The sequence below is a fragment of the Chelon labrosus genome (assembly GCF_963514085.1).
Source record: "Chelon labrosus genome assembly, chromosome: 3".
NCBI classification, from domain to species: domain Eukaryota; kingdom Metazoa; phylum Chordata; class Actinopteri; order Mugiliformes; family Mugilidae; genus Chelon; species Chelon labrosus.
The window spans coordinates 19,361,813-19,386,372 of NC_140339.1; the positions used below are offsets into that span (position 1 = coordinate 19,361,813).

Sequence of the window (24,560 nt, forward strand, 5' to 3'; positions counted from 1 at the left end):
CACCACATATGCAACGCTCATTAATTACTGGTAACTAGTAACACTACACCTGTACAGAAGGAATTAAATAAGGTGCTGAAAAGGTTCCACTGGGATCGTGGTATATGCTGAGTTGAAGGATTCAAAGTACATTTTCAGACGTGATTTATAGTGTTCCTCCAAAAGAGTTAACATATGGGACCTTTGTACAACATGTGGGTAAAAGGAGGTTGCAGTCCTGCCATGTTCCTGGAAACTGCCCCAAGATTAATGAGCAATGCATTTTGATACAAGGTAGACAAAGCTCTGTGTCAACCATTGGTGGTTTCTCCCTGGGGTTGACAGTGTTACCACAGGTTAGCAGTCAGTGCCTGAAGCATATCCATGTGCCTTTGAATATACAGTATATAACTTGGATATATAGCTTGGATAAATATAGCTTAGCATATGTACAGTATATAATCAATACAATGTGTTCACTATTCAAGGCGGTCCTCTCATTACAAGTCCAGATATTTGGTTGATTTGGCTTTTGGAACTGTAGACCCTGCATTGCAATCTGATTGATTTCTATGTTTTTCTTACATGGCATGTTTTTGTTGTGTTTTTTTCCCCTTTAAACTGCTGCAGCAGACAATTATCAATCTAGATATTCCTGTAAAGTGTGTAAAAAAAATGTGCACGTAGTATCTGAATGCACGGAGAAAGAATTAGTCAGGGACGTGACTGATTCTGGTGAGATTGTAATGACCATGTCCCTGCTTTGTTATTATTATCAACCCCAGTGCCACTGCTCTTTATTCTGGATTTGCTGCACCTGAAATGAAATGTCCTGAATCGGATGATTGTTAGGAGCTATTTTTGATACTAGATGCCATTACATCCAAAAGAGCTGAACTGATAAATGACACCCACCTAGTGTTTGCTGGTGGTATTGCAACAAGAGAAGTACCAGCATTGTAAACCACAGTTGTCAATAACAATCTGCTTCTTATATCATTCAGGTATGGCATGCTGTGTTCAGCTGATCCTCAGCTGATCCTCAATCACCACTTTGTATACCAAGAACACATCTACTATTTATTAGGTTGATTCTTTGGATATGTTTCCTGCTTATCTACTTCTAACAGTTCTCTGATACTATCTATGAGGTGTGGTCAGACATATGTGTTGCTGGTATACTCTGAACAACCTGGAATCACTCTTGCTTTTTGCAAACCGATTCCATCAGCTCTCATTATCATGGCGCTGAATGGTTATCTTGCACCTTTTATTTTCTATTTTTCTGATTGATTGATCAGTTTATTTGAAAAGTATATTGTGCACAAAATATCAGAAGGATAGGACTGATGCGTCAAACACCTACAATCATGTCTTGGTCAACCAGTAACTCCACCTCCTACAATCTGGCTTCATTATGTATTTATACATGACACACTTTCTGGAGCAGGATGGGAAGGTGGGCCTAAAAAAAGAATAGTGAGAATAAATTTGGATACCTGTTGTGATCACAGTTGGCAGACAATCAGTCTTTCACACCTCTCTGTCATCACATTTGTCAGCCACATGAAATCACACGTCGCAACGCGGCACAGCCTGACTGAGAATATAGCAGCGAGCCACGTAAACCTAAGAATCTCCAACACTATTTACAATAGTTCAGTCTAAAAGTCTCTGCTACTGCTGCTGTGATCGCGGACTACAAGGAGACTCAGACGAGGCTTTGTGTTAGAGAGAGCAAAGCACACAACCATCGCCACATGCTCCTTGTACCTATTTATAGTCGTGCTGGCAGACACACACATCGCGAGCAGAGGAGGCATCAGATGGGGGTCAATCCGGTCAGGATTCAAACGGGCTCGAAAAGCTCAATCAGAAGTTCTTTATTCAGTAATAATGTAAAAATGTGTGGCAGTACGCGGCCGGAAGTGTGTCAATTACCCGATTATATTGTGTGTGGACGCCTGTGTGTGTCTGGCAGCACATGCATGACAGTGTAATTCACACCACAACTTCTCAGATGTCAACACAAAGCCGTGTCCACACATTTAGGATTTCATTGCTCACACAAGCATGGTCTGGTACAGTCATGGCTATCGTTATATCTCATCAATTAAGATATAGATATAGCTGAGCATATGTACAGTATATCTACAATATTATAAGTTCACTGTTCAATACAATACCCTTACTACAAGTCCAGGTATTTGGATTTATTCTACTGATGTTTATTTATCCAACAAAGACCAGATAGAAAGAGATGGCAAATATTCAACAAGGCGTTTATAGTAAAATAAAAATAATTCATATACTTACTTTACTGTTATGAGCAGTTTCTGACTGTGTTAAACAGGAATACACTGACACACACTTAGAGTTGCCTAAGTTATTGTGCAGCAAATACACTTTTTTTTAAGCTGATATTTCCCATCTGACTCTGCACTGCTATTATGTACCACATACTGTAGTTTCTTTTTTCTTCACAAATTGAGCTGCAGTTCATTCCTCTGCATTACCAATCCCACCGGACTGACATAAACATTGCCACTTTATACGTCAGGCTTATTCTGTGAGAGACTCGATCCCTCTCCTACCATAACTGAGCCGGTCCCTCAGCTGTATATTTATTGGTCTGAATGTTATTTTCTTCCCTCCGAGGTGTGTTGCCGCCTGCCTAACAAGGAAACTCAATCACTCACAAATATCAAACCCAACAGGTCGAGGTGTGCGGCGAAGAAAATCAAGAGTTCATTCCCTGGAAACCGGCGCTGCAGCTGCATGTTAAGAAGCACTGCTCTCTGAAGGAAGCTACTGCTCCAGCTGAATGTGTTTTGGGGGTATATCGATGCAGAAGGTGTAGAGGTTCAATGCGCAGATATGATTGGGTGCTAGACGTAATATTAAATCCATAAAATCTGGATTAAAGCCATCCAGAAATCAACCAAGACTGATTTCCATGTACCTAAAAGCATTCTTTCATTTTAGGTGATTATCAAGAGCAGGTATAAGGGGGTAGCACTTTTCTTGTCCGCTGTCTCGTTTGACATGAACAAACTGTTTGCTGTGTGCTTCATGTGCAGCTGATCCCGTATGCAGTCAGGGGCCCGCAGTGAGGGTGACCTCTGAACAGATATCGAACCAGTCTGCATTAGCATAGGAGAGAACAACCACTATATTCATTATGGCTTCTCTGAATCTACTTAACCAGACGCTTACAATCGATACAAGTTAGAGTAGCAGAGTGACAGCAATTTACTCTGAGGGATGATCAATAGCTATATTGCTCTGAATAGCAAATAATTTGTATAATCATGGAAAGAATGGGGTCATTTAGCTTCAAGGCCAGGTGATTCTCTGTGCATATGTGCGGTCCCTCAGAGTTAAGAAAGACCGGGTGTTTCCTTGACTTGTTTCACAGAATGATTCACTCTCACATATGGACTTCTTTTATTTTATTTTTTTCCTTTTTGCTTCCTCACCATCAATGATCCTCTTGACCCTCCAAATGCGCAGGGTGATGATGAGGCTGATGGCGTCCCAGGGGCTGCTGGGCCCATTGGCCACCGTGGAGGCCACCATGGGGGCCAGGGACAGCACAATGACAGCACCATCAAACACCTGAAGGGGTCATACGCACAAGTCACATACAGAATTCACACATGTGTAACTGTTGTCGGGAACAATAAGCCCCTGCTCAACCCTTGACCCTCCTCCGAATAGATTTTGTTTATTCATGCATACATTTACACTTCAACAGGGTTGCTAGAAAATAATCTTTTCACCAATGTAATAACTTATTAGATGAAAATATTGATACCACTCCCACGGTAAATAATTTAACTACCAAATAATTTAGCTCAGCATAAAAAATAGAAGGGTAACTAAATCTGCAATATTCATTCGAAAATCATTTGGACACAGTCTGCTGTATCCCTCCAATTCCAGTGCTTGTGTAAAGTAGCAACTTCATATTTACTTTATGTGTAAGCAACAATGCCCTTGTCATCAACTCTCAGTAAGAAAGCGAATAAGTGTATTTTTTTGAACTACTTAAATAAAATGCAAATTAGGGTTGCCAATTTATTTGTATTTTACAGCAAACCGAAGTTAAAATCCGGTCTGTGTGTACAGTAGATTCCCAAGATGGCACGCCAGTAGAGAAAAATACGTCAGCCAGCAATAATTGACTTGCTAGAGCTGAAAAGTGGAGTTGCTACGGCGATGGAACTTGAATAGCCTGGGAGTTAGGAGCATGGCAGAAAAAAAATAAATGAACGATAGTAATGTAACAAGTGTTCTTATGAATTCAGCCTCTTTGCACGTCACGAGGAATGAAACAGAATCTGGGAATTGCGTTTTCGTCTCTGATGCTCCAGAAAAAAGGTCTTCAGAGGAAGGATTACAGTCTGACAAAGAAAAAAAAGCAACCAAAGACGAACAAGGATCACAACTGTTTTGGCTTTTCCTCGCTGGAGAGGGCTGAAAGACAAGAAGACACTAAGGAATGGCAGACAGCAGTCACACGTCACCTCTGGCTGACAGGAATAGGAGACAAAAGGTCTGAACTGTCGCTTTAACGTGAGAACAAGCGGTAACTTGGCATCAGTATCTACCTGCACACCAGTACTCACCTCAACTTTGTTTTCTATGTAGTCCCAGATCCCGAGCACTACGATTCTGAAGACAGTCTGAAGCAGGCAGACAGAGAGATCAGTGAAAACTTTAAAATAGATAAGTGAGGGAGTGTGTCGGCACATCAGAGGCTGTAGTGATATTCTCAGTCTTTTGAGCTGACATCACATTATCGAACAACCACTGTAACAACAAGTGACTCAAGGCCTGTGTCTGCTTTCTTCTTTAAATCACCGTTATTTCTAAATACTGTCAAATAATAACTATGCATACTTCATTTGATGCCTACTAAAGAATAGCACAAGAATCAAATCACATATTAGATTCTACACCGTAAATGCTGTGGGACACTGTGTTGAACAGGGCATTGATTTTACACCCTAATTAGCATGGGGTGTCATGTATGCCTGGTCTTGCTAATCCATCATGTTGGACAACAGTGCTGGTGTCAAGTGAGAAGTGCAGGTGCTCCACCCTTAGAGTTAGAGTTCTGTTTTCTGATTGAAGCAGATATTTCATATCTATCTAACGCCACTCCCAGGTGACTCTTCTTCCTTTGTGATGTCATTGGGCGAGGTGTTTGCATGGATCACATCACTGTAACCCCATCCCCACTGCTCATTAAACTCAGCTTTAATTATTGCTCTTGCTGGCTCACTGGTAATTAATGTTTGGTTTTGGGCATTGGGGCTGAGGCTGTCAGGGTAATTGGTTTGCACTGGAGTGGAGGCCTGAGGGCCGAATTCTCCCCTTTTCCATTTGTTTTTAACCCTTCCAGAGCAATGATAAGACATACTTCTATCACATAATGGCTTAAATTTTATTAAGACCAATTACAATAATGCTTCAAATGATGGACATTTTACTCACCATCCAGCCTCAAGCTAGCATTTCTGAAGTGAACGGTTATTCCTGACTAGACAATGGACTAAATAATAATGGAAATTAGATAGATCCCTCAGGGTTTTACCTGGTTTGCAATGCTGGAGATGTGACATAATCTACAGCTAAAAACATTTTTTTCTTGGTTTAATTCAATTATAAATTCAGAAGAAATGTCCATGCTACGATATAACATCCTTTAAGTGATTAAGTAATGCTGGAATCAGAAATCTGGTTTTATTTACAATATTATACATACCTCTGAAAAGAAGAGCGATAGGATGATAAGGCTGATCCAGTGGATAATGCTGGCAAACTGGAACGCATTGGAAACTATTGAGATAAGAAACATGACAAATGTTAAACATGATCATTTCTGGTGATTCCCGTTATCTCAGAGTCTGCTCATTAACCCACAGTGCCAGCCTGTGTCTACCCATGTCCTACACCACTAATCTATCTGTGAAGTCTCTTGCCCAGTCCCGCCTTATTGCCTACTCCTCTATTTGTCTTGTGAGACTGGCAGCGAACTAAGAACAAGATTACAAAAGATCTAAATTGACTAGAGTCCTGCAGTCCTCGCAGCGAGACTTGGGTATCATCAGAGCTGGATGCCGGCCAGTAATCGATGTGGATGTGTGCCTGCTGCCACTGACAAGAGACTTGGTTCATTATCACCTCTCTCCATCACTCTCCATCACAACCATTAACCATCCAGCTCCACCAGCTCTTCTGTGACTGAGAGGACTACACACCCAGCTGGAACGCAGGACTTTTTAATACGGAGTTAATATCATTACCACAAGTTAGCATAGATTAAATCATAAAACTGATGGTCTCCATAACAGCTACATTCATATAGATTATTTGTCTACTTGTTAAAGTCAACAGTTACACAGTGCGTAACAGATTGAAGCATGCATATTAATGGGCAATGCAACCATCAGCATTTAAACACACAGCGACAGTGGTGGAAGATAAGACTATTAAAGAAGAAGAAGAAAGAAAAAGAACAAGAAAAGGAAGAAGAAAAAGAAGAAGGCAGAAGAAGGAGAAGAAGAAAAAGAAGAAGGCAGAAGAAGGAGAAGAAGGGTTAGAAGAAGAAGAAGAAGAAGGAGAAGAAGGGTTAGGAGAAGGGTTAGAAGAAGGGTTAGAAGAAGAAGAAGAAGAAGAGGACTTTTTATTTCTCTAAATAAATTATCTTAATGTGACCCTGTCACCAGGTCGGGCACAGTGCAAGAGCAGCGCCAGCGTGAGTTAATAAAGATTCGATTTAATGCTCAAGGACATTAAACTCCAGTGCTCCAGTGGAGCTGCTGCTGCTGCTGCTGCTGCTGCTGCTGCGGGCCCCCCAGGTCTTTTATGAACGTCACACAGAGTATTAATGGAGAGGAATATCCATGCTCAGCAAAATCCTCCTCACATAAAAGTACAGGTCAAAGAGGCAGAACCAAACACACTATTTACATTGTAAGAGCTTGGTGTCTATGAGCAGCTCCAACGACAGGAAAAGCACCACCAGGATGACACAGGCCACCAGGATACAGTTGAAGCCAGCGCTGAGCAGACAGACCTGCCACAGGGCCACTCGACGCCCGCAGCATGGCTTCAGCCAGTTGGACCTAACGGGAGAGGAAACAACGAATACAATGAAAAGATATAAAATACACATGAGCATTTGGAAATTTTTACATATAATACAAAAAAGTGATAGAAACACAGTCAAGCGCTTGCAAATACTTAATTTTGCCAGACTCAAACTTGTCCTGACCGAGGAATATATTATATTATTATATTATAATATAAATGTTGCTATGTGACATTGAGGTTAAATTTAGATCTTACACTTTCTCCTACCAGTTAAAGTAGAACTGAAACTTTCTTTAAAAAAAAAAAAGAAAAATGCATCTATATTATTAGGCATATATTTTAATCTGACATTGCCAGCTGTGGATCCATGATCCCAGCCCCTACCAGTGACATGGAATCAATGTGGATATTTAAACTTCCTGACATGGCCAACAGAGGGTGTTAGTTTACTCTCATGAAAGGTGATGTCTGTTTAAATCAAGGCAAACTTTGGCGGCGATGGCCTGAGCAAAGTGTGGTCAGAGACAGCATTGACGGAGACGGGGACAGTGAGGCTCTGTGGACGAGTGACTGAGCCATCAGCGGTGTGAGAGGAATTTTGATGTACTCTTTTTTACAGAGCAATGAAGGGAGTCACTGTCAAGGATGAGGCTTGGGAAGGAGGTTTCCCCATTTTGCAGAATTAGCTGCCCAAGACAAAAGTTAAAGATAAATCATCAGGATCCGTTAACTGTTTGTATAACTATGGAATGTTTTCAAAAACCACCAGACAGTCGCTTGTCTCTTTGAAAATGAGATAATATGAAAAAGAAATAGTATTTCAAGAAATCTTTTAGATCAAATTCATAAGCACTCCTAAATGGTATTTGAAATAGCAGGATAGTTGCGTAGATCGGCGACTACGAGAGCTGACAGTAGGAGCCGAGAGAAACAATGCCTCTCACCAGCTCTCCAGCTGGAGTGGAAAGTTGGCTCTGCCCACTACCTTTCCCTTCTCCCCATGCACTGGCACGGAAGAGGCAGACGTTGGCAGAGCATTTCCCTCCTCTGATCATGTCTTCATTCCTTGGCGTGGCGCTAATATGAGCTGCTATGGTGGCAAAATGGCTCCATTTTCACTGCGGCTCCGAAAACTGTCTTAGTGGACTCTGTGTTATATTGAAGCCTCTACTTTATTAAAAGTCACTGCTGTCTGTGTTTTAAATGAGATGCTTGAAATTATTTTTACAAAGGTTGTGTTTTAATATGATCACACAGTGCAGATCTTCGAGGTAAGCATAGGGAAAATGATTAAGAGGTTTCATGTCGACCTCTCAGTTTAAGCAAATGACTGCCGAACCTGGAGCATTTATTGGAGTGGAATTTACGCTATGGCAAAACTATCCCGGGGGGGTGAATTTTTTTTACGAGTCACTTCCTCATTTGTGACACACGTACTCCTGCTCAGTCGGTGGAAGAGACAACACATGTGTCTTTTATACTTCACATGTGGGCCTCTTTGGCTGTTTGGTCAGGTAGAAATGTTTTAAGTTGACATACACTGCAAAACTGTTATTCACAGTTCAACTGAGGACTTCACTGAAGAAAAAAATACAGTAAATCAGAATGAAAACAGTTTTCTAGGTGCCCTCTTTGTGATTAGCTTCCAAAGTAACACATTTATGTAGCAATAAGGGAAATGTGTTCAGCAGCTGCTGAGTTGATCACTCCACCCTCTCACTGGTTTCTCAGAGAGGAGTATTCGTTCAGCTCTGCATGGGTTGAGCCTCAAGCCTCTAAACAATGCAAAGCTAATCTAATGAAGGCGTAATCATGCTGATAGCAATCTTCCTGGCTTTGGGTGGGGTGGAACAAGTGCGCAAGCTCCAGATGGTATAGAATCTGCTGCACAAGAGTCAGAGTGAGACTCTGCGAATGCCAGGTATGGAAACTAAGTGTCATCAGGAAACAGTCTCAAAACTCTAGCAAGTCGGGTCCTTGGAAAAAAATCATTTCCTTTTTTCACATGTCACAGATTACCACTTTGAAAATAATGGCTTTAAATTGGCAGCAACTTTTGTGCCGTCACCACATGTGAAAGTGAATGTAAATGAAATGGTGGGTGACCATGAAACTTGTGCGCAAACAAAACAAAAGTACCCAAAGTTCAATGTTGCGTGTGTGACTGAAGTCAGCATCATCTTGTGAGGTGAACTTTTGTCCGTGTTTGCACCTGCTAGTACTGCATACAAGTCCTGGTCAATGTCACAAATAATAAAAATTGAAACTCGTGTCCATACGCATGAATCAATAATAAAAGTTCACGACTATTTCACAAACTGCCACGAGACGGGTTGCCTTTAAAGGATGTGGTGCAGACACAAAAGATACTGCGAACCCATGTACATTATTTTCAAAGTCGTGCTTATGTGTCACAAAAAATGGAAAATTTATCACATACACGCATTTCACGCCTGTGACTATGTTACATTTGCACTACACTGGGTTTGAGCCTTTATTTTTTTTGAACACCTTTAAGGCCATGACACACCAAACCAGTGGCCCCAGCCCCACACCTTTGGCACTAGTCAGACCCCCGGTGGCAGCTTTTCAGCCAATTCAGCATGTTGAATCGGTACCGGAACGAGTTGGTCAGAGAGATCACGTTGATTGGCTGAGAACCAGGTCACGAGAAGAGAAAAGGAACTGGCGAAAGTAAACGAAATGATGAAGATCAAAGGCTGCACAGAAGGGGTTTCTCGTATCACGTATTCATCTAATCTGAACATTCAATACACAAACATTTTTACAATAGCACAATCATTGAGGATGAATAAATTGTAAACCAGCTGATCGTCACGAATCAGGAGAGGCCAGCTCCGTATGACGGTCTGTAGCTCTTCCTAGCTTCCTAGCCTCCCAGATAATAGTCTTTTGGTTTCTAATTTTGAACGATGAATACAGACTACTACCACCTGCTGATGATGAGGAGTCCTTGCACTCTTTTAGCACGAAACATTTTGACACGCAGTAAGTACCTCAAGTGAGTCTCAGTGAATTTACACCAATCACCGTCCACTAGTAACCTCCTTTAAAGTTGGAGGTTTTGTGGCCACCCCAAGCAATATATTAGAGTAAAATTCATTCAAACCTGTTCCAGGATAGTGAATGATCAGCACAGTGAAGACATATATATATCATATAACTCATCAAAAATGTTTTTTATTTTCGAGTCAGGGAATGCATGCTGAGTAGCAGTGTCTTTGCACTTTTACAAAATGTGCTTTGGTAATTCAGTGCATTTGAGACATCCAAACAGTTCACTGGTTCAAACAACCTCAATTTCAAGAGGTCACGGTTTAACAGACTTCCACCATATGATTAGATTATTAATAGATATTAAGTGATTTCATGCTTCATTTAACTGCTGCAAGAGGGAGAGCAGAACAGCAAAACTCTTTCAGTGTTAGTAGTAAAAAGAAGTGGTAAATAAAGGGTACAGTCTCCTCAGACGTTAATGGATCCAGGTATCATGTCATGTTGAAGCCAATCAAAAGGAACACCAAGCCATACCTAAAGGGAAGGACCAACTATGGAGTAACTTAATTATTTTCTTCCAGTAAACTCTGAATTTTGTTGCAGTTATATCAGATTATCTGGTTTGGTAACTCCTATAGTTACTGATGCAAACAGTGAATGTGATTTAGTACTATAGGTTACACAATTCTCACGCCTCAAAAACCTCAAGCCCAACACGCAGCAACAAGCATCGTGTTTTTGTACCTTCATATATCCTGCTTCCATTGAAAATAACTTGCAGCCGGTTGCTTCTTCACTGGTAATCTGAACACACCGTAACAGCTCAAGGGTTAGGGTTAGCTGCTCACTGTTTCATTACTCTATGCAATATTTCAAACTGCTGTGTTTCATTTTACTGAATGACAACAGTGAGCACTATAGCTCACTCAAGATCGGTGATGAACAGAAGAGTAGCAGCGACGTAGTCATACACGTTATCGGAGAGTTGAATTTAGGCATTCATCAATACCAACAACTTGGTATTGACTCTGACTACTTCAGAGTCAAACATGACAAGTTTGAGTCTGAAGAACAGACGGGAGGATGCAGTACAGCAATTCTGTTATTGGAATAGCAGTGGGCTTTTTGATGAATACTTGGCCATCCTACGTTGTTCACACAATTTACCTCCCAATGTGTCCCAGATAAAACAGGCGGAACACATCTGGGCATTTGAACTGTACTTGATTAGATACGTGCCTTGAATTGGAAAAGTACTTGAGCAACAAGTGATTTACAAGTCCACGAGAACACAAGTACAGGCAAGGACACATACTGAGAAATCCCCCGTCTTTACAATAAAGCTCAGATTGGCTGTAGGGCTAGGTATTTCTTTCTCCATAACGTTTGAAAGAAGCCCCATAATGAAATCCAAATGGCATGTTACCAGACTCGTATTCTAATAAGTCTAAGACAATATATAAAGTAATGAAAAGCTTTCATAAGCTCAGTCACCATTGTGATACCTCATTCGACGATAACTAGCACCATAACAGACAGTTTTTTAAATGAAAGTTTTTTTTTCTAATTTCTACAATTTTCAGGCCGTTATCTAAACACTGCCTTTTCCACACATTTGGGAATAAAACTGTGGAGAATTACTGATTTTGACCAACACTTTTCTGGAGGACAGAGACATCCTGGAGTCTTGCCAGTAAAACTGCAGGACGTTACTGCTCCGGGTAAATAAATCATCCAGCATATATATGTTGGTTAATGAGCTTTAGACAGTGCTGAGCTAGCTGTTTCCAGTCTTTGAGCTAATAGAAGCTAATAGGGGTATATGGCTTCATATTGAGCACAAAGGCATGAGAGTGATGTCAGTGTTCTCATCTAAGCCTTGGCAAGAAAGATGGTATGCAGATTTCCACAGATGTCAAACGATTCTTTCAATCCTTGAGTAGTGTGTTTCCTTACTGCTGAAATTACGAAGTACACTTGAACTAATGCTACTACGTACATACAGCATGTTTTAATAGTCTGGACTTGAATCCTGACAGACCTCCCTTTAAGCACAATATTAAGTAACCAGCTTGTTCAAAGTGCCCCAAACAACATCCTTTCCAAGATCAAATTTATCATCTGAGGATATTAAAATGAGTCAACAAGGCAATAAACCTGAGTTACGATCTGCCTAGCATCAATAACGCGCACCTCTTTCTTTTTTTTTTTTTCCACAAATGACAAATGGGCTAAATTCAGTGAATGCGTGTGCCCTTACTTCATGTCATGCCCAAACTAGCCCAGCCCAGAGGGGACGCAGTCAGACGCTGCTGGTGACACATGCGGTATATTAATGAGTCTTATTAAAGCAACAGAACAGTAGCAAATGTTGTTTCTCTGACCCAGTCGGCCCTGACAGTCTGACAGAACCACCTGGCCCAAGTCACTGGTAGACAAGCACATTCAACGGACAAGGTCACCTCTCAAACTGGTCGTTTTCAAACCCGCTTTGAGTCCACATCCTAACACCGGTTTAGCAAATAACAGTCACACTGCCTGTGTTGTTTTAGTCAACCTGCATGCGAGACGTTTTGGGACAATAACAGCATCTGTGGATCTTCTCTCGACATGTCTCCTATTATCTCTCCTGCCTTCTCGCTTTTCCTCCTCTTCCTCTACATCCTTTCTGACGCCAGTGTGTGTTTAGCAGGTTGATAGAGCTGTCACTGTTTGCCACTGCTGGTGAGACTGAGTGGAGCCGGACAGGGAAACAGAGGAGGGAGATTAAATCAGGCAAAGTGATCAATACCGGCATGTCGAGTGAGCCACCAAACGCTGGAACTGTCAGACTCACAGCACCTGATGGTCTCATCAGATAAAGTACTCCACTGCAGCAGAGAGAGATATTACTTAAACATTTATTCACCTTTTGTCCAACATACGGCGTTAGACTATAGGTCCTTCAGTTCTACTTCCTCTGCTTCTCACAGTTTCTTGTATCTTTTTTTTTACCTTTCGTCTTATTGCAGCTAGGTTGAATTGAAGAAAAAGCACTTTGCACAGATTCTTGATGAAACAGACCTTAAGCTCGTGACTTTTACTGAGATAAAGAAAGGGGAACTGATTTTCAATTGATTTAAAGATAGAATTGTTTTTTAAATCACATGTTTAATGAGATGAGAGGTTGGCAAGAGATTGACTAACCCCTGGTTAGTCGATGCATTACCATTACACTTTAATGTTAACATAAAATAAAGGTTAATATCATAGCATTGTGAGGGTTGTGTCACTGCTGCACACAATAGGACCTTATGGTTTTCGGCAAAAGAATTAGTCCCTTGATTGACTGTTTATCCTAATTTCTTGTCATTAATATTGTGATGCTCTGAATGCAAAAAGTATCAAAAAGCAGACTGTAGAGCTGGTTCTAATAACAGGTTCTTTGACAATTCACTTTGACCTGAAGGACTGACAGCATATTAAACTCAGTTCCTAACAAACATTCAATAATCCGAGTCCTGACAATACTTCAGTGTTATTTGGTGTAATGAACTGGGGCACCACCCATCTTAGTTTTTATTTTTGCTCACAAGTGAAGAGTTTTTTTCTTTGACTTGAGTTCTATTATTGGCTAATCACCTGAGGTGCTTTGAAACGGGCGATAACAACTATTCCTAGGGTGAGAAGTGCGAATGTGAATGCAGGAGCTAGTGAGATCATTTTTATGCTGTATTGCTGTGCTAGAAATGTGACCCCAGTAGATGAAACAAATGTATGCCCGTACTGAAACACGCGGAAAGAAACACAGCGAAAACTAGGAGTGTGCTGTGTTAAATTTAGTGTTCGTTTAGTTTAATCCAATTTAGTTTAGGGTAGAATTGGTTATTTTCTTCATGTTTACCAAGAACAGGCCAATCTAGTGGTATTCACAGCCTTCTAAGTGGAGATTTTCTGAAAACTGAATGCTGATGTTTGGCACTTTTTTAGTCTTATCCTTTGATTAGCCTTTGCATAAATTAAATTCTATACTACTCGCTCTCTTGCTTGCTAAACTGTCTGCTTCGGTGGCTTCTACAGACCGACGGTTGCCTGGCAGCCATGTTCTCATGTCTTATGGTTGATGTTATCACTTGAACGTCAAGTATTTTGTGTACTTCCCATTTGGTAACCAAAGGCTCATGAGTTCCATTTGAGGGCAGCACGGGTTTAGCATACGGCAACACAAATTTTGCGAATTAGCATTAGCAGAGCAGAGGCTGACGGGAAAGTCAATGGATAAAACAAATTTACTCCCAAACCGAGACACGGAGAAAGAACCCTGCTCTGTTAAGCTCAAAATGTCACAGTTTAGTCAGATTAGCTTGTAGATGGTTCCTCTCCTTACGTGTATCATGTTTATTATCTTCAGTTTAGTAGGAGCGCATACTGATTTAGCTAATTAGCACTAGCAGAGCGGAGGCTGATGGTATCATTCAAGTCGCTAACCAAAATTGTCAACGCAGTTTGATCATGTTAAAGGTAAACTGGCAAGTTTTATGTTCTTTTACATAGATGGCAAGCTGCAGCTGCAACTTGCCAGCGACAGAAAAGCAGAATTCTGGTTAGCTTTAACTTGTGCAAAGCTGAACAGAGGAATTTTTACTAGCTTAAACTAACTAGAGGTTGCAAAGCAAGTCAAAAGGAACATCATAGCATACTGACTTGATGTTTTGTTATATAATTCTCATTTTAGCAGAAAAGTATAAGATGAGCATGAGGTCAAATGTATTTTATGTAGGAATAAATGGGTTTCATTGATATAATTTATAATAGACTCCTTACATCACAGAACAGGAGAATGGTAAATGTTTTCCTCTGTACAACACATCAACAGCATAGTACAAGAAATCTTAAAGAATGAAATGAATCACTACCAGTACACAGACCATTTTGTTTGCACGTGTAGCCTACTGTATATGCACCAAACCAGATGCTGCTATTGAAGGCACTACGAGGCACTGTGCAAAACCACTGAATGTAGAGCCAAACAACAGGCTGTCAAGAAATTCTCCAGTTCATATGGTTTGGTTTTAACAAAAAAAGAGAATGGACGAGAGCGAGAAAGAAAAAACTCCTCTCACTGAAGGGAGTTTCTGAGAGTCCTTTCAAGCAAAATAACTGTCTGCTCTTGGCAAATACAGCCTCACCTGAAAAATATGACCAACCTGACAAGCAGCATCTTATCATCTCCTAGAAACAAATGTGTCTTCAGCAGGCTCCATACACACACACACACACACATACGCATACATACACAATGCTTGATGCTAGCGAATGCAGAAAAGGGGAGTACCAACTAAGCAGAAAATACATGCCGAGTTTCCCTGATGCTGTCAGATTGCAGGTAATTAATTTTACATTTGAAAGGTTCCCTATTACCAGTGCCTCTGCTCCATTGATCACAACACATCAGCAAGGAAGAGGTAAGCCCCAAAACTCCTGCAGCACTTTCAATGGAAACAGAGAAATAGATGATTAACCCTGGAGTCACCATGCAGCTGACCGACCTCTGCACATAGATAGAGCTGATTTAGCTCACATTTGATTCTAGTGACAGCTTAAAGAAATATAGCATGCAAATTGTAGCACAATATTTTACCATCTTACATCAAACAAACGATTCATTCAAATTGTTCCTTTATTCATACAGTTACATAACAGCTCCTTGATCTCACTCATTCTCTACTGACCTATTTTTTAACTGGTCATTCTAGACGTAGGGTTTTATAATGTGATCACAATCCCAGAGAGAATTCCATCAAAAAGCGACCGTTTACAAAACTAGTTTACTCCAAACATTACATTGGCAAGCACCCAAGGCAACTTCTCAACACTGATAGTCTCATTCATCAAAAAAGTTGGTCCTGACACTTGCCCTGCAGAGACAGGAGCATTATGGTGGCCAGGGGTGGTGGTCAGAACCTCTGCATGAAGTGGCTCTTACTACTTCTTGCTTGAAAGGAAATCAAACAACCATAAGGAGATGCAAAAAACACAAAAAAACTACCCCAAAGACAAGCCAAAAGCAATTACAAAATGACACAGAGCGCTATCACAGACACAGGAAAAACAACCACAAAGTCTTGGTCTTATGATGTGACCATACATGACGCTATCAAGAACCAGGCCTTTAAAGTTTAAATGCACACATTTTTACCACTATGCCAAATGTATTTGTGTCTGCCTTTGAAAAATTCTAAACCACAGGTATACAGCTATGGTTTTACGTAAATAAGCCATTTGTATTTAGTACTTATTTGTGGAGTCCCCCAGCAGCACAGTGACCCACTTAAAGAAGTGAATGAAAAGAATATGACCAAAAAAAACCTAATGCAGAAAGCCATCACATTTGACTTACACACACACTTGAAGAAAGAGTTGAAATTACACTGAACCTGCAGCTAGAAGCTCGGTTTACTGTGAACAGTTTTGTGTGCACACAACATAATGAACAAGGGCAACTGGTGTTCAGCTTTTCCTCACAGTCCTATGGGAGCGACGGGGAAAGACTCATTTGTATGTTACAAGGGGACAAGAAGGTCAGTGTGTGTGAGCCTATATTGAGTGTATTCTGTATTCTGTGTGTGCACATACCATATGTGTGCATTGATATAAATGCAGCCAATCAGAGTAGGCCATGATCAGTATAGTACTGCAGCAGACTGCAGATGGTTATGGATGTCAGTTGAGAGCTGAGCAAATCTCCAGCCATTTTGCAGCTCATTTAAGATGAAGTATAAAAAAAAAACAGCGGTATTTTGACTTTAGGGACAAGAAAGACTGATGAGACTGTGCATGGTGATTTCAAAACAAGGCATTCAAATATTCAAAACATCACTATTGTACATTACAGTCCGGCTTCCAGGACTTTCTTTGTGTACTCAAACTGGCCTGTGTCAACCCACGGTCCACACCAGGTGTATTCCGAAGCATCAATTTCCTGGAACTAATCCATGAAACCCGAACATCTCTTAAAACAAGATGTATTAGGATAATTATTTGGAGTCATAATTTCCAGTATGTTCAATCAAGAGGTTCTTCAGGTGATCCAAGGCCCACCTATTAAATTCAATGAAATCCCATCTCCAAACCCTACTTTAGGCCTCAATAACACATTTGGATATATAAAATATCCCTTTTTAACCTATGACATGCACAGTAGTGTTCGTATTTGTAGTTGTGATGCGGGTAAGATGAGAAATTATCATTTTATACCGATGTAAACAGAGACTAATCTACTTCACCAGGGCCGACAAGCTGGTCTCTACAAGAAGGCATAAACTTGACCCTTCTCCCTTTTTAGCCAAAAAAGCAATCTCACACTTTTCATATCTGTGAATAGCAACCACTCTGCCACCACTCTCCTCGTTCTATGTCTGTGTGTGTGTGTGATGTCTCTTTTCCTCGTGTGTGTGATTTAAGCACAGAGTGAGAATACGGGTTATGAGCTACACAATGGCGGTCCGTGTATTTATGACAGTTATAGTATTATCAGTACTGAGACAGGAGGATGTGTAAAAGACAGTAAAACTAATGTCATGTTAGGCAAAATGCAAAACAGATGACCTGGGAAGGAGAAATGTACACAAAGGCATGGATGTCAGTCTGCCCCCCACAAATCATCGTAGATGTGGGCATCTAATGTATGGATATGTGGATACAAGTAATGAGAAAATATATCATCTAAAAACATTTTGCTTTAAAACCAAAGCACAATTTTAGCTTTTTTATACGTGGAACATCTCTGACAGTAAGCGTTTGTCATGTCCATTGGTCCTCGTGAATGACAGAAAACAGCCATTTAGCAAACGATGAACATTTTGCTTCTATACTACATGGGCCTGCAGCCATCCCTGTGGCAGAGGAATTAGGAAGCCTGGTAGATAACAGGAGGGCCAGTCACTCCCTGGTCGCTGTCTCAGACAACTTCCCGAGCTCTCTAATTAAATCAGGCCAAATTGGCTAGACCGGGTGAAAGCCTTCTGAGAATGCATTATTTTAAAAAGCAAGACTTCAACATTTAACCTTTTTTTTCCCCTCCCTCCACTAATAAAGTTTAAACATCCAAATTAAAAATGCAGTGCAATCCAAACACGGTCCTACAGTATAAGGTTGAACAACTTGGTTCTGTATTAATGTGCACATTTTCAAAACATTTGTCAGGTTAAGGATCTTTAAAAATTCTTCCTAATCATTCCTCTGTTGGTTGTTATTGGATAACAGGCCAATGTTTCATTTCCATCATCAACCACGCTCTAAATCTTGCAAATGGGCCAGTAGTTATTTTGAAAATAGAACATTTGGACTCTTGGCCTAAAGCTGGTGGGTGGCAAAGGGTAGGAGCACTTGTTTTTTCCTCTTTTCCCTCCCTTGCTCACCACAGATTTAGATGAACCATCTGCCGTTGGTACCTAACCATGGACTCCTTGCACATTTGGACCAGCCGTATCAGCAACATATGCTTCTGTCTCTGTGTCTGGCAACCGCACGCCCATCACTTGGATGGGGGGTGACATTATTCCACTGCTCAGGTGTGCACGTGTAATTGCAGTCGGGTTGGGGTGGTCTAGAGAGCCAGTCTGGCAACTTGAATTTTAATCTATTTTTACAGTGCACTTTCCATCCATGCCCCCTGTTCTCAGTCAATAATAAGCACAGCTCGTTCCTCTTATCTATTTTCCCACAGTCCACATAATGACCTTTCTTATACTTGCCTACGTGCACATCAGACCTCTGAGAAAGTATAGCATCTCAAGTGCTGGGTTACAAAATGTTATTGCAAAATCTATTTGTCCTGAATCAGAATCATCAGTGTAGGGTTGCAGGCTGTGGAAAGATTGAGTGGTATACCTAAGTATTTTCTGTTTAGTTACTTGCTAGGTTAGTCCAGTCTTACAAGTTAAAAGTTTTATTCAGAATTTTTAATAAAACTCTCAGCTTTCTTACCAGGTGCTGCCAACTTGACATCTTGAATGTTGCGTGCTTCACTCTAATTGAAGATTTAGAATATTTTTTTGAATGATTTGCCCAGTTATCGTCAGTGGCTGCCAGTTTAAACCGCGAGGCCCTGCCCTCCAGATCCTCCGCCCTGAGGTTTCTTCTTGGGTTGTTTGTGACAAAGTCATACTCCAGCAGAAGCCTACAGACATGCCAACTAAAATGTACCAAAAGAACCCTTCAGCCAAAAAAAAAAACAAACAAACCAAAAAAAAACTGAAGTGAGCAAACAAACGAAAGCAGCTTGATGACTAGGGCGAGAGTGGGCGGCCATGAAAGTGCTGAACAGTAGCCCACACCACCTTGGTCCTCCCAGCATTTTTCTTAGACAGGAAGATGGATGGGCCCAACTCTAATAATAACTACACTCCACTTACCATGGCGCCAAAACTGCTAACACTGCAACTGCCCCCTGATGCTAGCTAGAACAACCACCTCCCACAATGTCGCCCACTTCTCTCCTGATAGGAACATTCTGTTAGGCAACAATACGGTAAACGGGTGCTGGACACCTCCAACCTGTCCACTTTTCTTCACCCTTACCACAGAGTTGTGGACCTGGAGGCTCCTGGAGGCTTGTGAAGGTGCCTCTGGTAGTTTGGGTCAGTGTGATGTGTGTGTGCAAAGCTTTACAGGGATTAGAAAACATGGGTTGGTTCTTGGCATTTAGTGCCGATTGGTATTTTGGCGTACTCTGTGTAAAAATTGATGGCTGTAAAAGATGGAAAAACCCTGAGACAATGAGGGTGAAAAAAGCAGGAAACTGATGGAGGGAGAAGCGGGAATACAGAGGGAAATCAGGAGAGACGCAGAAATACGTAGAAAGGTGGTGAAAGAGCGAGAAAGAGGAGCCTATCCAAACGTACAGAGGCATCAATGAAGGAGCACTATTGTTCCTAATGAGGTGTGACAGCACAGAATAAACTGGAATATGAAGTGAACCATGATTACAGGGGATTAGATAACAACCACTACGCAGTGCAGTGAGAAGGCTTTTCCGGCCTGGCCTTGTTTCCTCTCCGTCTTTCTCGGCGTATAAATCCTCTATGTGCCGCATTTCTGTTCATGCATGCAAATGTATATGTGTAAGAGAGAGAAAAGGATGAGGGGCCGCGCGAGAGTGACTGCTTTGCCATAATGTGAAGTGAGGGCAGCGCTCTATACGAGAGATAGCAGTAAGGTCAGCTCCACCTTCACAATGCTACAGGCTATGATATGCGAACATGCCTGACAGTAGGTGCTTCATCACACTGTGGCAGCTTGACACGGGAGCATTTTCTCTTGATTAATCCCCTCTGCTTGCTGCCCGCTATGAAACACGCTGCGACTTTACAGTATAAGCAAACGATAATAACACAAAGCTCTGTTCGTTTAGCAACCAATCTGTAAATCTGCGAGGGAAAAGAAAAAAAAACAAAACAGCCTGACTTTCTTTCCCACTGCCAGCATGTAAATACGTGATTTTTTTTTTTTCGTAGAGTTTCAATTTCAGGGACTTGTCGACAAGACTGATTAGCTGAGTAGCTTTAAAACACACCACAAGCTGGCACATAAAATTTGAGATAAACCGCGTCTTCTAAGGAGAAAATATATCTTTTTAGTTTGCATATTTTTCATTTGCACCCACTTTCTTTTTGAAATGAGCGGATGAGAAAAGTTCCGCTGACAGCAACACGTTCTCAAACTCCGGGTGAAAATAACTTCCACCCCTCATCCAATGAACCATCACCACGTTGATGAAACACCTCTACCGCGGTTGTGACATTCTCACTTTCAGGGGCGCACGCTCTCGTTTTGCCAAACATCACTACAGAGCAAGCCTAAACATTTCCCATGCACAGCTTTCTTCATGACGCTCCTTCACTATCTCAGAAACCCAATGAGCCAGCTAATGCAGTCTGGGAGTAGAGGGGTGTGTGTGGGGGGTGTGGTGCCAGTGATCGGGCAATCCACTTTCCCAGGTGGAGTAAGCAGAGCAGCCAAGGGATTCTTCTCCCTCATACGTTTTCATTTTGATGGCTGTGGGTTTTCTGTCCCACCGCTGCCGTCTTGCTTCCTCTGAACTTCACTTCATCAGTCTACACACCCGTAAAAAAGGATAATTTCCTTTGCCCAATTTCCCTAAAGGTGAGTTTAAAAATCGGTCACTCTACTTGACGCGCTCCCATTTCCCCCATTTCCATCCTGAAGGCGAACGCAGGCAGAGGCCTGATGGTGCTTACTCAACGGTATGACCCAACAAAGTCAAGTCACAGGCAGGTGATGGAAAAGCGCTGATTTAAGAAAGCTGCCCACTGCCGCAGGAGGCCGTCGTAAAACATGATGATGGTGCACGGGCGTGGCGTTTGTGAATGTCATTTAAGGAGGCTAACGGCCGCTGTCTGTTTGAGAGGTAGATCGATACGGTAATGAGGAGACAGAGGCACAGGCGTAATCACCGAAAGCCCAGCGGTGCTGAAATCCACAAAATAAAACGGAATTGGGTCCTGAGCGAGGGGCAGTGGGCTGAGTGACACATTCATGAGATGCACTCACATCATCTCACAGATTCTAATGACGTGGCCTTAATGTCAGAATGGCCCCATCTTCTTTTCCAGTCACACACACCTGGTGTGGTATGAGACCTATAAACAACAGGAAATACTCTTTGTATGGGAGCATCCTAATGAAACTCGACAATATGAGGTCAGACACAGGTCGGTTATAGTGATGACTGTGAATGATTAGCATAGCATTTAGGCTATCATAAAGATGTAACATAGACATAAGTAAAGCTCATGGTTGGTGGATTTAAATTAAATTTCAGTGAGGAAGAATGATGACTTTTACAACTCCCACTGGCAGCATTTTACTGCAGCATTTTACTGCTTTTGAGCTAATGACTTAAATATGAAATAGTGACCCCATCACACCAAGCACACTTTGAGTAAATTGAGCTAACTGGTAAAATAACCTTCACCACAGTCTCTACTGTGCCTTTTTAAAACAGGGGTTCATTTTCAGCTTCTGGACCAGAAGGAGAAATGTAGTTTCTTGCCCTCTGACTCAAGCTCATTTAAACAAACTGGTGGCCTCATTGTGTGATTACTCAACAACAGTGAGACGGTTATTGGAGAAGTTTAAGAAGAGGTAAGAGGTATTTCAGAGGTTGAGCTACAATAGAAATGTTCAATTCATAATTCATCACCGTACACCAAAGTGTTTCCCCAACAACAAAAACAAACCTAGGCGTCAGAGCGCATTCACAACAAACACTGACACATCTATGTATTATGTAAAGGGATGAAAAAACATGCTATCACTGACCCTGATATGGAAGGAGAGACACATGGGTTGTACTGGTTATAGTACCTGCACAGTGTGAGTGTCGGCACTAACGATGGTTGACGACGTGAAATCCATCTGTTTCTAGCCATGACTGGCTAAATGAAGGGAACCAATGGAGTGAGAGCTGATTTGGTGTCAAACGGAGTACTTGGATGAGGTAGATCGTGCGCATGTGTTTGTGCGGTCTTGTTTTTATTAAGTTGCGGGGGCCAATTTTTCACGGACAACAAATATTGCGGGGCCATTTTGTTGTTTATAGTTATTATTAGGTCACTCAGCAATTTACATTACTGTGTGTGTGTGTCTATGTGCGTGAGTGTGATCTTGTACAGCTATCTTTCTGAGGACCAGTTTTTCACCATCGAAGTGAGGACATTTTGGCCAGTCCTCACTTCTTTACAAGGCCGTTTCAGGGTTAAGACTTGGTTTTAGGGGAAAAGTTACAATTCGGTTCTGGTTAGAATTAGGGTATGGGTTACGGTTAGGCACTTAGTTGAGATGGTCAGGGTAAGGGACTGGCAAAGCATTATATCAGTGAATGTCCTCACAAAGATAGCCATGCAAATGTGCGTGTATGTGTGCACGCTTATGCGTCTGCGTGCTCTTGTACAGCTATCATTCCGAGAACCAGTTTGAGTTTTGTGTGTGTGTGAGTGTGCGCGCGTATTGGATCCTATACTCCAGCTTATGTTGTTTATGAGCATCCCAGTGAGAGCTCACGCTAAGAGCCAGGTTTGAGTCACAGTTGCTGGACAGCATGGAAAGACTGGACAGTGGAAAAAAAAACTGATAATGTTATGACTAATCAAAAGGATGGCTGTGATGTGACCTCATATCCATATGTTAAACCGGCATTTCTCACATGTTCAAATGCAGAACACAATGACTGTTATCAGCAGTTATTGTTGTTGTTGTTATCATGCGCCTTAGCCTTAACGACAGCACTTATTATCATTGCATTTTCTTCTTTTTGTTTTTTTATTTGCATCGTCTAATTCTCTTGAACTAAATGTGGAAGATGATGTAGAAGTTCTGCTTCCAAACTGTTCCCCGTCACAGAGAAAAGTATGGACTGGCAATATAAAAATAATAAAACACACCAATCAGGTATCAACTATGCCGTCACACAACCTTAAACAGTCGGCTTTTGATCAACTCTGAGACAAAGTAAATCAGTGTGACAGCATGTAATGTTACACAGTACAAAATAAGTACTTACAAGAAATTAAATGTGTGATACTATCGGCTTCTGGATCGCGCACTGTAAAACGTCATTTACAATAAAGGCTCCTACTGTCAGCCAGCAGGGGGAGGAGGAGGGGCGGATATCTGAAAATGATGAATTGATCTCGGTTAACTTATGGACGCTGGACAACCCAGAGGTTGTCACTTAATGATAAATGGACGTAATCCTGAGCAACAGGGACAGCATGTCAAGGACTTTGGCATGGAGACTTAACACATGATGGATGATAATCTTGCATACTGTGTGGCATTTATGTAAGCTTGATGGGGCTTGTGTGCATGTATTAATGTGAGTGTGCATCTCTGTAGACGCAGTTGCTGTTGTTTGATATACAGTGTAAAACTATATAGTGTAAGGTGCTACAAATATAGATAGAAACTTTAGGTTGCTGCTCCACAATAGCCATCATAACAGGGGTCATGTCACACATAACTGCTCCAGTGAGTGTGGATGGAAGTCTGCCAAATGTGCCAGTGTCTCACCCTACTAGATGTGCAGCATATCACCTACAGTGGTACAGCAAACAAGTTTTGAAACTGCTTATAAAGAGTTGCAAAAATTACAGCCATACACCGAAAATAAAATGACATATAAATAGTGCCGTCTCGGGTGCCATGGGTCAGACTCCAAAACACGTCATTGTTAGACCCCATCTGCTTGGATAATGTGCATGTGTTTCAAACTCCACATAATCTGTAGCACAATCCATATGGTAAAATAAAAATAAAAATAAAAATAAAAAGTGATGGTATCAGCAGAGTTAACTTTTTTTCAATGGCAGAACAGAACTCTATTTTTAGACAACAGACAATACTAAGCAAATGCTCTATGTGGAGACTAAACTGTAGCGGCCAAGCCAGTGGAAGCA

At 41.4% G+C, this 24,560-nt stretch overlaps 1 protein-coding gene across 1 annotated transcript in view; it reads right to left on the reverse strand.

Annotated features, from left to right (window-relative positions):
• Window positions 1-24,560, reverse strand: part of LOC311486136 (transmembrane protein 266-like) — a gene marked incomplete at both ends in the record, with an annotated part of 30,977 nt that overhangs the window by 5,351 nt on the left and 1,066 nt on the right. The window contains 4 exons of the mRNA XM_084541898.1: window positions 3,459-3,597; window positions 4,611-4,667; window positions 5,753-5,826; window positions 6,961-7,115. Of these exons, the coding sequence (XP_084398024.1) occupies window positions 3,459-3,597; window positions 4,611-4,667; window positions 5,753-5,826; window positions 6,961-7,115 (425 nt within the window). The remainder of the gene's footprint in view (window positions 1-3,458; window positions 3,598-4,610; window positions 4,668-5,752; window positions 5,827-6,960; window positions 7,116-24,560) is intronic.